General features: G+C 46.3%; 3 protein-coding genes across 3 annotated transcripts; 2 read left to right on the top strand and 1 right to left on the bottom strand.

Moving 5' to 3' along the window:
• Positions 1–11,071: 11,071 nt before the first annotated feature.
• Positions 11,072–13,048, bottom strand: BDP81DRAFT_322878 (ferric reductase like transmembrane component; the record flags this gene model as incomplete). Its single annotated transcript, XM_060584739.1, has 1 exon — positions 11,072–13,048. The coding sequence occupies one exon, from the start codon at positions 13,046–13,048 to the stop codon at positions 11,072–11,074; it is 1,977 nt and encodes a 658-aa protein (XP_060443851.1).
• A 1,967-nt stretch (positions 13,049–15,015) lies between these two features.
• On the top strand, positions 15,016–15,697 carry BDP81DRAFT_47243 (uncharacterized protein). Its single transcript, XM_060594615.1, has one exon. The coding sequence runs from the start codon at positions 15,120–15,122 to the stop codon at positions 15,585–15,587; it is 468 nt and encodes a 155-aa protein (XP_060443850.1). The 5' UTR covers positions 15,016–15,119; the 3' UTR covers positions 15,588–15,697.
• BDP81DRAFT_431074 (ctr copper transporter) lies at positions 15,616–16,628 on the top strand. Its single transcript, XM_060590665.1, has 2 exons — positions 15,616–15,724; positions 15,826–16,628. The coding sequence occupies exons 1-2, from the start codon at positions 15,694–15,696 to the stop codon at positions 16,293–16,295; spliced, it is 501 nt and encodes a 166-aa protein (XP_060443849.1). The 5' UTR covers positions 15,616–15,693; the 3' UTR covers positions 16,296–16,628.
• Positions 16,629–16,835: the final 207 nt, after the last annotated feature.

The following is a 16,835-nucleotide window of genomic DNA, read 5'->3' as shown; positions in this document are numbered from 1 at the left end:
GTGCCGAAAGGCGTTCAAACACGAAAATGATGCAGCCTGGCAATCGTGAATGGGTTACGGTCATTCAGGCTATCAGCCCGTTGGGCTATAGTATTACGCCGTATATTATCGTTACGGGCTGATATCACCTCTCTACCTGGTACACGGAATCCGGTCTCCTACATGACTAGGTCATCGTAACGTCTAAAAATGGATAGTTAGATAATAAATAAAAGAGGTCTAGACTAGGCTCGGTACTTCGAACGGCATATAAGACCGTATATAAAGGGTCAATACAGCCTCCTCGTTATCGACGGATACGAAAGTCACTACTCTGCGGATTTCGAGATTTTTAGAAGAAGAATAAAATCGTTACCCTATACATGCCGGCTTATTCGTCTTATCTACTCTAGCCCTTAGATATTGGATATTTTAGGCCTCTAAAAACGGCGTACGGTCGAGAGATCAAGGATAAGATGTATCGGGGCAATATGCATATTACTAAAGAGGACTTCTTCCCGGCGTTTCATAGGGCTTTTATGTAAGCGATCACGGAGAAAAACATCCAGGGAGGATTTAGAGGGGTAGGAATTATGCCTTTAAGTGTAGAGAGTATGCTCTCAAAGCTTAATATAAAGCTACGTACTCCGACGCCTCTAGGATCCCTCCCGATAATATTACCGGTATAGACTTCTTAGACACTAAACAACCTAACGGAAGTATCTTCTCAGTCAGAACTCATTAAGAATCGAATCTCCTATCATTAAAACAGCTTACTAACTTTAATTATCGAAGCTATAGAGCATCTATCAAAGGGGGCTCGTGGATTTATATACTAGATCGCCTTATTAAGATCCGAGAACTAGATCCTTCGAGAGGAGAATAACCTACTTAGTCGACGCCGGAGAGCTAAGAAAAACCGTCTCCGATAAGGAGGAAGCCTTACTATAGCTGAGGGAGAGGACCTTTAGTCATAGAGAGAGGCTATAGCCTAGGTAGAGGAGGAAATGCGCCGGAGTAGTGGTCGCCGACCGAGGACTGAGACGGGCTAACGACGATATAGCGTCTATAGGAACACTAGTTACAATGCGTAAACATATCGATTTAATAAGGAAATGTCTGAGGAAGAGGACTCTGAATAGTTTAGATTGAATCCATGAGGTGGGTGTTGATATTTGCTCCTTCATGTCATGTGGTCGTGGTTGGGTGGCCCACTCGCTTGTCTGGCCCACTCGCTTATCATGTACGTTATATTAATAGCTTAATCTATTAAATAAGGGAATTGATACACGGGCATGACTCTTACACGGGCATGACAGCTACGCACTGTCATTGGCCCAAAAACTGCTGTTAACTCATCCTGATTCTGCCGGTTCTACCCAAAGTATCTGGAAAGGAATTTTCGGAATTCGCAATCGCGACGCGTCCATCCGGTCAAGCCGCTATCGCTATATCATCTATACTAATACCTCCTATGTCCGAGTCCGCCCTACCGCCACCAAGGCGCAACCCGCAACGTCGAGCTAGGAGCTCGACCTCGAGTAACGAGCCCGACCCAAAGCGGCGACGTAATAAATATTCTTTTATCTTACGACCTCCTACCGCTAGCAGTTCGGACATAAGCATTAGTAACCACTATGGCCTTGGTGACGACAATACTCTTGAGAACATCTTTGCTTCCTACCTAGACCGGTTCTATCAAGTTACTTACCCCTATGGCTCGCGCGGGAATAACGTGGCACTTATCAAAATATAGGATAACCATGAAATCTTTCTATACCGGTCGTTTCCGACGAATACTGCTCAAACTTATCGAGTAACTATACTAATACTTAGCCCGGAATACGGCCTACTCCTATCGCATTCTATCTACGAATCTACTTTACAAAATAAAGAGTATCGACCTATATAAGCTACCTCTATATAAGATTTCATATCTGTATTATACCTAATAAAGGAAGTAATAGGGGAAGGCCGGTAGCTAACTAAAGAACTGCTTAATTCTTTTGAATAAGTTCGACGATAGCGATAGAGATAGGGTTATTTACTATACCTATCTAATACGTCTACGTTACTACCCTTACCACTATATTCCCCTCCTTGCTATACGAAGTATCCTTTTACCGATTCTTAAGTAAACTTGCTAACTTTATTATTACGAAGTTCCTACTCCCTAGGTTAACGCTCGTCTTTGCCTCTACCCGACCCGATACTAGACCTATAGATTCCTGGTAAACCAGAGCCTATAGTCGATGCCCTGTTCGACCGAGTTAATGTATTTGCTAGAGAGAACGGGTTTGGTATTGCACGTCGATATAGATATACATATAAAGGTAAAAAGATAAGATATACATTTCAATACGACCGCTTTGGTGAACCGCGGCCTACTAAGGGTGCGGGGTTATACTCACGAAAATCGCGAAAGTGTAGCTTTAAGTGGATGATTATTGCTGAGACGAAGGAAGAGGGTGCTTGGCTTTTACGACGGCATGCTAAAGCCGAGCATGCCCAATATAACCACGGGCTAAGCCTTAGTTCCTCAGCACATCCTTCGTATCGGAGGCTTATACCACTAATTAAGAGTACTATTGAAGCCACTAGCCGCCGGGTTGGTATTAGGGCCCGCGACGTTCGTACTATCGTTCAGGAATAATTCCTAGATTCCGTGTTCACTTAACGGGATATCTATAATATTAGAGCTATTATAAATAGGGAGAAATTAGACGGCCACTCGCTAACAGCCGCTCTAATAAAGCTCTTCGACGAGCGAGAGGTGCCCTATATTATTAAGTAGGCTAATGACGAGCCCAACCGGCTTGTTGGCTTAGTATGGATATTCCTATTTTGTCTCTCAATATAGAGGCGCTTCCCGGAGGTAATCAGCTTTAATAACATATGTAATACGAATCGTTTTAAGCTTCCGCTGTTTCAAGCTACTGGCTAGATATATACTAGATCTATTTTCAACGTAGCATTCGGCCTTATTAATAACGAGAGATTAGAAGGGTTCCAGTTCCTCGCAGAAGGCATCCGTTAACTAGTTAACTAGTATTCGATTTGCTTACTAAATGTTATTATTACCGACTATAATAAGCAGATAAAGGCCGCCTTAGCTTACGAGTTCGCCGACGTATAGCAATAGCTTTGCATCCACCATATCAACTCCAATGTTATACTTAGGGCTAAGCAGAAGTGGGTAAAGGGAAAACGGCTAGAGGGTGCCGGCAGTAGCTCGGATCACGAAGACGACAATGAGCCCTCGAGAACACTAATAACGGAATTAAGCGACGAGGACCAGGCGTATATCCACACGCCCACTAACGATTCAATCCCCCATACACATCTCGGAGTCTTTATAATGTGGAAGCTCGTTATCTTTGCGGAGACCGAGGTTGCTTATGAGAAAGCATGGGTTAGTCTCTATAAGGAGTTCGATAACTAGCGGCCAATATTACGTTATCTTTACGGGACATACCTTCCCGTTAGAGCTCAGTGGGCTCGCTACTATATCCGAAAATATCAGAATTTTGGTATTTGCATCACCTTAGGGACCGAGTCTAGTAATAATAATATTAAAGGCTATCTCCTTAATAGCCTGAGTTACTTATACCGACTCGTTGATGTTATGCAGGATATGATTCGAGACTAAGAGTTACGGTTTACGTAGTCCTGTGCAGAGGATGAGGTGCTAACTGCCCGTTAATATGCTGGAGCTAGTTCGGAGTACCTAGGTAAACTCCGAGGTATACTTTCTTCAAAGTGCTTAAGGTTGATTATAAAGCAATACCGGAAAGCAAGGACAGCATTGCCGACCGGCAATCATCCACGGCCCCCTCCTATTAGAGATTATATAAACGACTGTTCTACCTCGGTAGAGCTGGGTATTCCTTACTACTATATAATCTACGTAAGACTTATAGCTAGGACGTCTTTTACAAAGTAGGACGTCCATCCTCATTAGAGACTAAGGGAAACATCCTCTAGAGATCTATACCGTCGGATTCTGGACCCTAAGATTATCACCTCTCTCCGTAGTAGGCCGAAGAATATAGCACAGCCTATCCATACTCGATTAGCCGTACGAGAGGATAATAATCTAGGGGCTTAGCACAGGAAAACGCCACCGGTAACCTTAAAGATAACTCGGCAAGGCCGTTTATTAGGAAGTCGTAATAAGGCGACTATCGTAAGGCTTATTTATATAAGAGGTAGGGTAGCAAGAGAGTAATTAATATACGGCCTTATTATAGCTATATACTAGAAGTCAGTCTAGTAAACTCGGTATAGGGAGATCTATAGGAGTGCGAGCTAGTAGACGGGTATTACAAGCGAGCATTCGAAGGAGGAGGTGCGAGTGGGAGATGTTAATTAGTAGCAGTGACGAGGCCGTCCCTCAACGGACACGATCATCCAAATAGGGCTTTAGTAGGATCTAGTATTCATCCGCTACATATTTACTTACGAATATCCACATTATAATAAAGAGATATGGAAAGGAAAGTAAACAAAGTATGAATAAAGTCGATCATATAGAGATATATCTAAAGTAGGCTCAGTAAGAGATACAAGCGCTCGGGAAGAAACATCCAGGTAAAACTCAGATACAGAATGCCGTGCTATTGGGATGCTAGCTGACAGCTTACTAGCGAAGAGCTTTAAGTAGAAGCAAGGGTTTTTATATAAAAAGTGAAAGCTAGAAAGGGGCATAATATAATCTAATATAAAACTATTAAGATAAATACTGTTACGGCCAGCTAGTCATAGGGGTATATTTGCAGAAGTTGAGGCTACGATACTTAGTAATAGTGTCGTAAGTCTGGTTAATATAATAACCGATGTAATAATCAATTATTACACGTCACGGTCGGATAGCTTCCTGGAAGCTACGTCTATCAATCGTAAGGTAAGGTAAGGCTTCGGTAATCAATCGTAGTCTTATTAAGGTGATAGCTGAAAGCGGATGTTAATCCTAATACGAAGTTAATTGCTGAAGAGCTATAGGAAGTCTGTACTATCCTATATACAAGTCCTGATCCCGAACATATCCTTTGTGATATATTGTTCACTATTGCCCGACCGTTTACCAAACGGTCGTCCGTCCCACTTATTCACGGGCGTCCGTTCCTTATCTTATCGTATAATTGTGGTCACGTAACTTATCTATAGTTCTTCCGTTCCGTAGGATAACATATATATTCCTTTCCCTCGTATATATAGTGTGCCGTAGCCGCCGCGAGCCAGCGGGGCAGGCCCTGGTCTTGGTTATTCATGGTTTATATATTTCTTTAGGCCAATAACAGTACGTAGCTGTCATGCCCGTGTAAGAGTCATGCCCTTGTATCAATTCTTCATGCCCGTGTATTAATTTCCTTAAATAAATAGGGCCGAACCGGTTGCCTTAAGTAATATTACCCATGTATAAGTAGAGAGCATTAGATAATAAGAAATTGAACTATATTGGCGTTTTCTAAAAACCCTTAGTATTTAGTAAATATTTGGTTTTAGTATTTCGGCTATCTACCTAGATATAAGCTTACCCTATATAATTATCTTTAATGTGGTTCATCAGTCAGCCGGACGATTTTTCCCACGTCCACAACAACATCTAGTATTTCTCAACCACAACGCATTAAATCAATTATTGGTTGTCGCTATCAGAATCTCCTGATGATTCGATATCTTTAGAACAGGTTCGTGTATTATGCCTAGTCTTACTATACGCACCATAGCGTCTCCGAGTCGGCTGGGCTCTCTTTGATGGACCCCCCTCCTTATCCTCTTGAGGTGCTGGACGTTTACCTTTTTGTTTCTCTTCTAGCAAACCCTGAGATTCCTCTATACTAAGTGCCCCTCCAAGCTGCACACGCGACCTTTTAGCCCTCCGACGCTTAGCAAGTGCTACATTCGCATCCTCAAGGGTACGAAGCCGATCAGTCAAAATAGTGATTGAGTACGCCATTGCCTGCGCACCCTTTGACAATTGCTCAACTACAGCAATAATTGGTGTCGGTGAGCTTCCTTTATGAGCAGAGATCCGGCTTTTGATAAAGTTGGACTGCGAGACGGCTTGTTGTGGGTTAGAGGGCGTTTGCGACTGCCAAGGTGGTGGTGTTGAAGGGTTGGCCATAGGAGGTGTAGGCGTCCGTAAATGCATATCAAGCTTTTTGATGATATAGTCTGGGTTCTATGGTGAAATTCCAGCGCCTTGGAAAGCAGACCTGCTGTTTTCCTCATTAAAAACCTTGTTGTGGGCCTGGTGGAAGGTAATAAAGAACTCAGACTTGGTAATGTGATTTATGGAGGCTCTGATAAATAGGTTGATTTTATCACCGTATGTGCGTTTTAAAGGCGAATAAAGCGCAATATCTAATGGCTGTAGTAGATGTGACGAATGTGCAGGCATACTGACGGTTATAATATTGTTCTGCTTGCAGTAATTGTCAAATTCGGCCGATAAATGGCTCTCGTGGCCGTCGATAATAAGCATCCGGTAGACGCCCTTCGTTTGGTTCTTAGTATGTTTATCGAAGTGTTTAATCCAGTCAAGACCCGTCTGATTATCCGTCCATCCATTAGTAGTGGGCTTGATGACCCAGTTGCCCGGAAAACCTGATTCCGTGGTCCAACTGGCAAGGTGATATGCGCCTTTGACAATCACGAACGGAGGGATGCACCACCCGCCCAAATTAATACATTCAATAACTACAGCCCATTCACGGTTACCAGGCTAGACAGACTTTGCTTTACAGCATCGATCAGTACGTATTACTACTATTAACGCGGTGAGCATGCCCATCATGAAGCCAGTTTCGTCGAAATTATATAAGTCCCCCTCTTAGATGCCATACTTAGCCATTATATTACATAACAGCGCAAACCACTTTAATATAACCTTAGGATCTTCTTAAAGAGCCCTTTGATAATCGTATAGACGATTAAACTTGGTTTTCAAAGCAGGCTGCGAGTCTACAAACCGCCTGGCCCATCGCTTGCTAATATAATAGGCTTACCATTACGCACTCGTGGTAAGAGATTGGCCATATCTTCTACACTAGCGAGACGCAAGAGAAACCCTCTTTAATCCTGTTTAATAACATATTAAAGAAGCGTTTTCTCTTCGATCGTATTAAGTTTATATCGTTAGGGTTAAATACGTTCGTATCGGGGTCGATCGTTCATTCTATAGCGTACGGAACTTTCGGGGACACCGTAAGTCTTCGTAATACGTAGTATACTTAGTTTTCGGCCGGCGGCGCGTGCTAATCGGATAGTCTCGATGGCTAGAAGTATCTTATCTTCTTATATATAAATTGGCATAATGGTTAAGTTATGGAGTTATTATGCATTAAAGGTTGGAGTGTTTAATGCAAACCGCATTTGGGAAAAAGTTCGTCGCTAACTGATATTCGTCGCTAACTGACGAACCACGTTATTAGTGTTTCAGAAGATATTAAAAATAAAACTTTAATTAAATTATAATAACTTACTATAGATGTCTTAAATACGGAACTTTATTATTATATTTTAATAGGCCTCAATAATATTATAAAGCTTAATAAAAGGAGCAAGTAGCCGTCGCTAAAGTATTATTAAAAAACTTAATATTATTATTGTTTAATAGCTCGTAAATAAATATCTTATACCTAACTACTTTAAAACTATTATTAAGTAAGGATGTTTTTACTACTTTAATTATATCTTTAACATTATATAAGTTGAAAAGTTTAAAAAGTATAGTAATATAACCTTAGGTAACTAGCTTTAATTATAATAATAATAATATTATAACTAGCTAAATAGATAACTTACTGTCACGGTAGCAGGCAGGTTGTTTGGCAGGTGGATGCTGGGCAGGCGGATCAGACAATCTATTGCTACGGGCAGGCTCTATCCTAAGCAGGTACAGGCTCTGTTGACAAGACGTAGCTCAAGGAGCTACGTTTCTGGACATGCGCGACAGAATACAGGATGCAGGGTTTTATCCAGCCTCAGGCTTATGTAACCCGGCCACCGGATTACTCAACACCAACCTCAAGGTTGGGGGCTAGGACAGCGGGTCTGTGACACTTACCGTTTTCTTATCTGAATATTATATTATATAAAACTTAGGATATAGTTAATAATATGGCTAGATTGCGTAGAAGGGTACTTTTTTTAATAAAAGCTTTAACGTGGTTCATCAGTCAGCCGGCCGGACCAGTCAGCCGGACGTTTTTTCCCACGTACACAACAACATCTAGTATTTCTCAACCACAACGCATTAAATCAACTATTAGTTGTCGCTATCAGAATCTCCTGAGGGTTCGACATCTTTGGAACAGGTTCGCGCGTTATGCCCAGTCTCACCACACATACCACAGCGTCTCCGAGCTGGCTGGGCTCTCTTTGATGGACCCCCTCGTCGTCCTCTTGAGGCGCTGGACGTTTACCTTTTTGTTTCTCTTCCAGCAAATCCTGAGATTCCTCTATACTAAGTGCCCCTCCAAGCTGCACACGTGACCTTTTGGCCCTCCGACGCTTAGCAAGTGCTACATTCGCATCCTCAAGGGTACGAAGCCGATCAGTCAAAATAGTGATTGAGTGCGCCATTGCCTGCGCACCCTTTGACAATTGCTCAACTGCAGCAATAATTGGTGTCGGTGAGCTTCCTTGATGAGCAGAGATGCGACTTTTGATAAAGTTGGACTGCGAGACGGTTTGTTGTGGGTTAGAGGGCGTTTGCGACTGCCAAGGTGGTGGTGTTGAAGGGTTGGCTATAGGAGGTGTAGGCGTCCGTAAATGCACATCAAGCTTTTTGATGACATGCTCTGGGTCCCATGGTGAAATTCCAGCGCCTTGGAAAGCAGACCTGATGTTTTCCTTATTAAAAACCTTATTATGGGCCTGGTGGAAGGCAATAAAGAACTCAGACTTGGTGATGTGATTTATGGAGGCTCTGATAAATAGGTTGATTTCATCACCGTATGCGCGTTTCAAAGGCGAATAAAGGGCAATATCCAATGGCTGTAGTAGATGCGATGAATGTGCAGGCATACTGGCCGTTATAATATTGTTCTGCTTGCAGTAATCGTCGAATTCGGCCGATAAATGGCTCTCATGGCCGTCGACAATGAGCATCCGGTAGACGCCCTTCGTTTGGTTCTTAGTATGTTTGTCGAAGTGTTTAATCCAGTCAAGACCCGTCTGATTATCCGTCCATCCATTAGCCGTGGGTTTGATGACCCAGTTGCCCGGAAACCTGATTCCGTGGTCCAACTGGCAAGGTGATATGCGCCCTTGATGATCACGAACGGAGGGATGCACCACCCGCCCGAATTGATACATTCAATGACTGTAGCCCATTCACGATTGCCAGGCTGGACAGACTTTGCTTTGCCGCGTCGATCGGCGCGTGTTACCACCATTGACGCGGTGATCATGCCCATCATGAAGCCAGTTTCGTCAAAATTGTATAGGTCCCCCTCTTGGATGCCATACTTGGCCATCATGTTGCGTAATAGCGCAAACCACTTTGATATAACCTGAGGATCTTCTTGAAGAGCCCTTTGATAATCGTATGGACGATTAAACTTGGTTTTCAGAGCAGGCTGCGGGTCCACAAACCGCCTGGCCCATCGCTTGCCAACAGGCTTGCCATTACGGGCTCGCAGCAGGAGATTGGCCATATCTTCCACACCGCTAAGGCGCAAAGGAAATCCTCTGGAATCCTGTTCAATAACGTATTGGAGAAGTGTTTTCTCTTCGATCGGATCGAGTTTACGTCGTTGGGGTTGAGCTTGTTCGCGTCGCGGTCGGTTGTTCATTCTATCGGCTAAGGTGCTCTTCGGGATACTGTAGGTCTTTGCGGCACGCGAAATGCTCAAGTTACCACCTGCAGCGCGCGTCGATCGGATCGCTTCAATTGCGAGAATGACTTTGTCTTCTTGGGTGTAGATTGGCATTATGGTTGTTGAGATTTTACGCGTCAAAGGTTTAAGTGGTTTGGACATAAGTGTGTTTAGAAAAAACGTCCGGCTGACTGGTCCGGCCGGCTGACTGATGAACCACGTTAATAAAGTTTAATATAAACTCCTTAAATAGCTCGAAAACTTTAATTACGAATATAAGATCGAAATTATTAAAAGACCGAACCTTAATCTTTAAATAAATAACTATAGAAAACTTGATTTTTAAATGAATAGCTAGTGTCACGGGCTGGAGCCTTGTGTGGGCTTAGGCTACGCCGTAAGCCTTACGAGCCGTGCATACGTACTTAAGTGCAGCAGAATGAACAGAGAGGGATCTGTTCATTACGTACCTTTTGGCCGAATAAGCCCGGGTGCGCATTTAGCGCAATGGTTTGTTATGTCTGCTGCCACATTTGCCCTTGTGGGGCCCACACCGTCATAGATATAAGGGAGATACTAGGGTAATAGTAGATAAAAGGACATATAGACCTAGCTAGAGGAATAGGAAACCTTCCCTTCCTCATATGAGGATTCTCAGTTGAGAAAGGAAGTACGAGTTGCAACATTGCTCCTACCGCCCTTGACAAAAATAAGTAAAAGAACTAATAAAGTTATTAATAAAATAGTAATAAGCGGGCGGGCTATTATAAAAAGACGGCTATGCCTCTATTAATAATTATTTAGTATAAATATCTATAGTAACTAGAGGCCTTAATAGCTTTATTAATTAGCTTTAGCTAGACCTCTATAAGCCTTGATTACTTGATATAGTCTAAGTAGGGTCAATTATACTTCCCTACTCCCACACAAGCGGCCTGCTTAGGTGCTCGCTTTTACGTTGGGGGAATCGATAAGCTTCATCTAATTCCTTCTTCCACATCCCCGTCACAAAGCTAGGAAATAAATGTTGATATTTATACCGACCGAACGGCTTTGCGACACCATGATATGTACACTGAAGATGATATCTTTCTAAAACGGTTCACCCATACCTAAAGGCGCAGCATTAAAGTAGACGTAGATTTATTTAAGTAAAAGCTGCGAAATAGATCATCTAGGGTATAAATTAACTCATAAGGCTTCAAATGCATTCCAAATCAACATAAACCACAACATCGGCCACAAATCGGGCTGTCCTGTTGTGATCATCGCTCCATACGCTCGTCATGGATGAGTGACACATTATACCGCTCTTCGCCGTTCCAGACCTTGCCCACCGAGTTACACTGGGCCACCGCCTGTCGCATGTCGGACATCAAACCGCCAGGGCCACTGGCGAAGACCGCCGTTCGCCCAGCCACGGTGGCATCGACAAATTCTCGGACAACTGTCGCCAGCTCGGGATGGCGGCGGGTGTCGTTGACACGCACCTGGTCTATCGCCCGAGCCGACACCTGTACCTGCTTCTCACCCGAGCTGTTGCCAGCATCAGACGAAGACTCCGACTCTGAGAGGTCTCCGGACTGTCCGGAGCGAGTGAGGGCATTGCCGGAGTCGCGTGTGGCAAAGATGCGAACCACCACATTTGGGCCTTGCTCAGCTCCCAAAGCATCAAGCTCGGATTGCACCCAAGCTACGTCGTTTGTACGTCTCACAATCCAGACGAGTTCAACCTTTCTGGATGCCCCGGAGTGCTTCTTCAGACTCATCAAAACGGGGAGAACATATGTGATACCAGTGCCACCAGCGACACACAGAATGTTGACGTCTGACGTGATGTTTCTCAGAATCGGGTCGCCATAAGGTCCAGTCAAGACAACGGGAGTGGTTGGACCGGCGGTACCCTTCTCAACAGGACCGGCAGCGAGCTTGCGCGCAGCAATCTGAGCAACCTTCTTCGTCTCGCCACCTTTGGCGCGGAAAATGTAGGAATGTTTCGTTTTCCCGTTCACAGTAGTAGGGGCGTTGAGTGGCGTGAAGGGATGTGATTGCCAGATGCTGCTCTCGCTGAAACACAGGTAAAAGTGCTGGCCAATCTTCCAGGCATCGTGGGGGTGGCTGAAGTCGAGTCGGACAACGTCGCCATTCTCGGGATCGGGAAATACGGTCATGACCGCCTGTGCAGCAGAGAAGCCCATACCCTTGCCCTCGATGAAATTGTGATGCATCAACGCAGTTCTGACACCACGGGCAAAGCGGTCCATGAACCAGATAACGAGAGCCGGAATCATGAAACACTCCAGGCTCTTCCAGTGACCGATGCAAGCACCTACGTACAACATGGCGAGCACGTAGTGTGACTTGCGGAAGAATTCGTAGCCAGTCAGACGGATGACCGGGGGCAAGCTGAGGATATAGAGGGCCATGAGGAAGAATAAGGCGATGCAGCCCCAAATCATGTAAAGCTGGGATATCCATTCGTTGGCAACCGTGGGCTGAGGCTGATAGAGACGGACCTCGATCACCAGCCAGCCGATCGTGTGCAGACTGGACTGGACAACGATGATGTAACCAACCCAGCGGTGAAGAAAGTTAAAGTTTTGGTAGGGGACGCCAGTAAGAAGGGAGAGAATCGACTCCCGTGTCGAGAAGAGGACGGACAGAGGCGTGAGAGCATAGGCAAGTATCCCAATACGATCAGACCAGGGGCCGAGACTGACTCTGGTGTTGTAGACGCCTGGCATCTTCTTGACGGGGGTGATCCAGGTGTTGTAGACAATGCCGACAAAGGAGAAGATCAAGAGATAACCGGAAAATACCGCCAAGATCAACACCTGCAGGCGGGTAGTCCTACCGAAGATGGAACGGACGCTGTCGGGGAGGAGGTATCGGTTGATTGCGGATGAGGTCGTCTGGCGGAGGCGGTTGAGGAAGCTCTTGCTTGCACGAGTATCCTCGAGAAGAGCAGCTCGAAGGACGTCCTCCTCAGAGAGAGACGGTAGTGCTCGTCGACCAATGGCCCATATTAACAAGATGGCGCAAATAACTGCCCACATAATACCGACATATAGCATGCCCAAATCGTGAGAGTGGTAGACAACATCAAGGTAGGCGCAGGACCCGGCGTCGTTCGTACACGGGAGGGCTCGATCCACGTAGCCCCAGTGAGGTTCTATGGTGGTGGCATCGCTCAGATTCTGGATATGACGGGCCGCCACATGGGACTTGAGTTGAGAATCCATGGTGTTGATGGAGGTGTCGTGAGGCGACCAAGGGTCGGGCTGTATCTTGTGACAGCGCTCAGCGCCGTCTTGACACCTCGACTCCTTGGAGGTATTCTGCTTTAAGATGCTAGTGCGCAGATGGTTGAGGTGGTAGACGTATGTGTAAGTGCCGTCGAATTGTCAGTCTCAATACAATATCAGGTTGCATGAGATGAGAGCAAAGAGTGTTAAATTTTGCAAGATGGACGGAGGACAATGTGAACGATAGCGTGGAAAGATGTCGGTGGGCGGTATGGTAAAGGATGAGAGCAGATGTCAGTAGATAGCAGCCAGCGAGGTAGAGACTCTTAAAGGTAGGATGGTGTGGCACCGGTGATGCAGTGTAGTAGCATAATCCGAGTAGAAGAAACGGGACCAGGCGGGATTTGAAAAGGTTTCCAGGAGCTCGTCACGGCGGGTTATGGGGTTTTCAAGGTGGCTAGTTAATCTAGGGGTCTTGGTAATGTTTCCGGGTTTGGGGCGGCTCCGCGATGTTTGGAGCCGGAAGGAGGGCTACGGAACCACTGGTGTCACTCTTAAAGAGAATCCCCATATTGAAACCCGCTTATACAGTTGCTTTTTGAGCAAGTTCCTGTGTCATCAAGAATAGCTGCGCTGAGTTTGGCCAAGGCAATAATTACTCCCCGGTTCTGGAGGGTGGTGGGAGGGGCTGGCCAGATTCAAAGATCTAATACTACCTATTCGCAAAAGGAACGAGGGTCCTTGGACTGTTTCTAGAGCACATTAGCGGGGAATGAGCCGGAAGTGAGCACGTTAGGAGACCCATGGTGAATAGGCTGTTTAAAATGCGGGAGAACTGAGAGAACAAGTGCTTGAAGGTAGCAATCTATGAGCGAAAAAGGGCAACATGAGCCGGATGAAGTGAGCGATGGTACCATGAAGGTATTGTCAAACACGGAAAACATGATCGTGTGGTGAAAGGGAGTGAGCAAGTTGAGCATCTTTGAGCAAGTTTCTGTTGGAAAGCGGGTCTGGACCGGGGTATCGCGTGGGAACCGAACTACAAGACCCACATTGGCGTGTGGGGCCGGGCTGCAGGAGCGGCGCGGCCCTCGGGACCGTCAAGGTTCTTCCTGCCATGTTTGCCCTCATCCCGAACTACCAGTCACCTCTGCTGCGAACCTTGGACTCACCAAAACCTCTTTACGTTGTGAAGGTCATCTCCAGCTTGTCCAAGCCATTGCCTCTTTTGGCGCCGAGTCGTTGTTTCCAGCAGGGCGGATCAACCTCAATAAGGTATGCTCTAGGGCTAGCTTAACAGGCTGAATGCTCATCCGAGATGGCTCCAGCGGAACCTGGCAAACGGGAGACCCACACTCGGGTCGGGTGGCTTTTGCGATCACCGTCAATTGAACGACGAAAGCGTTATGGAATACAATAGGTACCCAAGATATCTTTCTATGCAACCCAGGAAATCGAAATCAACTCATTGAAGATGCGCCTGGTGGGTTTGCGTTGCTTGTCATCAGCAAGTATCGTCATTGCAGTCATACTGCACAGTATCTTAGTATCGAGTCGCATATTGCAACGGCTTGTGAATTCCAATCTAACTCGATTTCGGTGGCAAAAGAGTTGAATCGCTCTCCACCTAGATTGGAATCATCTTCGGAAACACTCTCAGTCTGTTGCCGTCTGGCAGCTTTAGTTAAGACCAGGTAAGGTGCTAATGATGTCTTTTCCTTCTCGGTTTCCCTTGGCAAACGCTGAAGCCAGATTAGCGTGAGCAAGATAGAGGGTCTGCTGTCGTAATACGGGTACTTGTCAATTATCCAACGCCCAACCGTCCCATACCAACGTAACATCATTTTGGTTGACCAGCATGAGTGGAACCCTTTGAATCGTCAAAAGCGAAAACAGACAGTCCCAATACTCAATCCCTCCATGCTCGTGTCCCATGCCGACCCCTCTTGAAACTTGCGCAGCACCACCTTTGCCGTTGACTGACCAGGATCTGCCAGCCATATTTGCGCTAACCCATAAGTAGTGACATCCCCCTCCGCATACCTTTTTTGCCCTCTCTTTGCGTTATATGTGCCATTTTTGCTCTTCTCCAGGTCCCTGTCACTCCTACAGTTCTGCAATCGCTGATCGTTCCGCCCGTGCTGACCCTGTATCTGTGGGACGTCCCTTCAACTCTCTCATATCCACCCACTATCCATCCAGCCTCGAGGCCAACTCCGGGTCTCGAGCCCGTATAGATATCGAGCGATTCCAGCGCGGACGGCCTGCGGGGTGGCCACCGACGTCTTCTCTCCGTCTGCCAGTGCTCAGCGACACCAACCTGAACCATTTCTCACCACCAGTTGCCTCGCATCTACTCAATCGACCGCCTCAACCGATCGCATCGCATCCCGTTCGATCGTACCTGCGACACCCGAACTGTATCTGCTACTCTCATACTCTGAATAGCCTCATTCGACGCCAAGCTCCACTGCATCTGCTGGCTCAAACTTTTCTCTTCTCCCTTCACACACAAGCTTCTAGCTTGCCAAACTAGCCCATCATGGACCACAGTTCGATGGCCAGCTCGACGGACTGCAAGATGTCGGTATGTTACTATCCCCGGCCTCCGAGTACATGTGCTCGACTAACATGACGACTAGATGTTATGGAACTGGTACACCATTGACGCATGTAAGTACAATGAGCGCATCTTGTCGAGGCAAATACCAGTGTTCTGGTGTATACCCTCCTATAGTCGGGAAATGATGGAAGCTAATGATTCGATGCGATAGGTTTCCTCGCGTCCTCATGGCAGATCAAAAACGCCGGCATGTTCGCCGCCAGCTGCATTGGTGTCGGTCTGCTCACCGTCTTCCTCGAAGTATTCCGCCGACTCGGAAAAGAATACGACGCCCTCATCCAGCGCCAATTCCAAGCCCGCGCCGCCGAACTCCAAGCCCGCATGCCCAAGGAGACGGACTGCCCCGCCGTCGTTGCTCCCCAGACGCTCGTCTTCCGCGCATCGCCGCTGCAGCAGCTCATCCGATCCGTAATCCACGCCGCCACGTTTGGATTGGCATACATTGTCATGTTGCTGGCCATGTACTACAACGGCTACCTCATCATTTCCATCATAATCGGCGCTGGCCTGGGCAAGTTCCTTTGCGACTGGCTCGTTATTCGTGTCACTCTGGAGGCTCTTGCGGCAGCAGCTCCCAACAATGTTGTTGGGATCGAGGAGCCAAGTGTCTGCTGCGGTTGAGAGGATGGCTGGCCTGGTCGATTTGCATTCTGATGTTACAACGGGCGTTTGGAAAAGCGTCTTATGACGGGGCGTTGGCGGCGCGGCATGTCTGCTATTTGTCGCATGAGGTTCAATCTTCCTCGGGCTGGAAGCAATTTGCAAGGTGCTCAATCTTCGTGCACATGATGAATAAATACCCTGTCTCTTTCGTTCGCTATTCTGTTCGTCCCGCTACTTCTCGATTCATTGTGACACAAATGTTGAAGTTGCCTACTATTGCAGATATGAATCTAGCTACTTCTCTCGCAGGTCCAAGTAATCTAGGCACAGTAGTGAGCCGTGTTCCGTTCACCCAAGGGTTCAGCAATGCTGTGACTTTGAAGACCCAGTGAACTGCCCCTTTCTGTCTGTCCGCAGTCTGTACTCTCTTGCTGTAGGTTGACCTACCGGCCAACGATGGTTTGGATCTATCACGTATATACATGTGATATGGCCCACGTAAACGTGCCACAGACCCAAGCAGCCGCTGTCTTGACCCCGTCCTAGCCACAGGACTGA

This window comes from Colletotrichum phormii (genome assembly GCF_030913505.1).
Source record: "Colletotrichum phormii strain CBS 102054 chromosome Unknown BDP81scaffold_13, whole genome shotgun sequence".
NCBI lineage: Eukaryota > Fungi > Ascomycota > Sordariomycetes > Glomerellales > Glomerellaceae > Colletotrichum > Colletotrichum phormii.
This window is presented reverse-complemented; position numbering and strand designations above follow the sequence as displayed.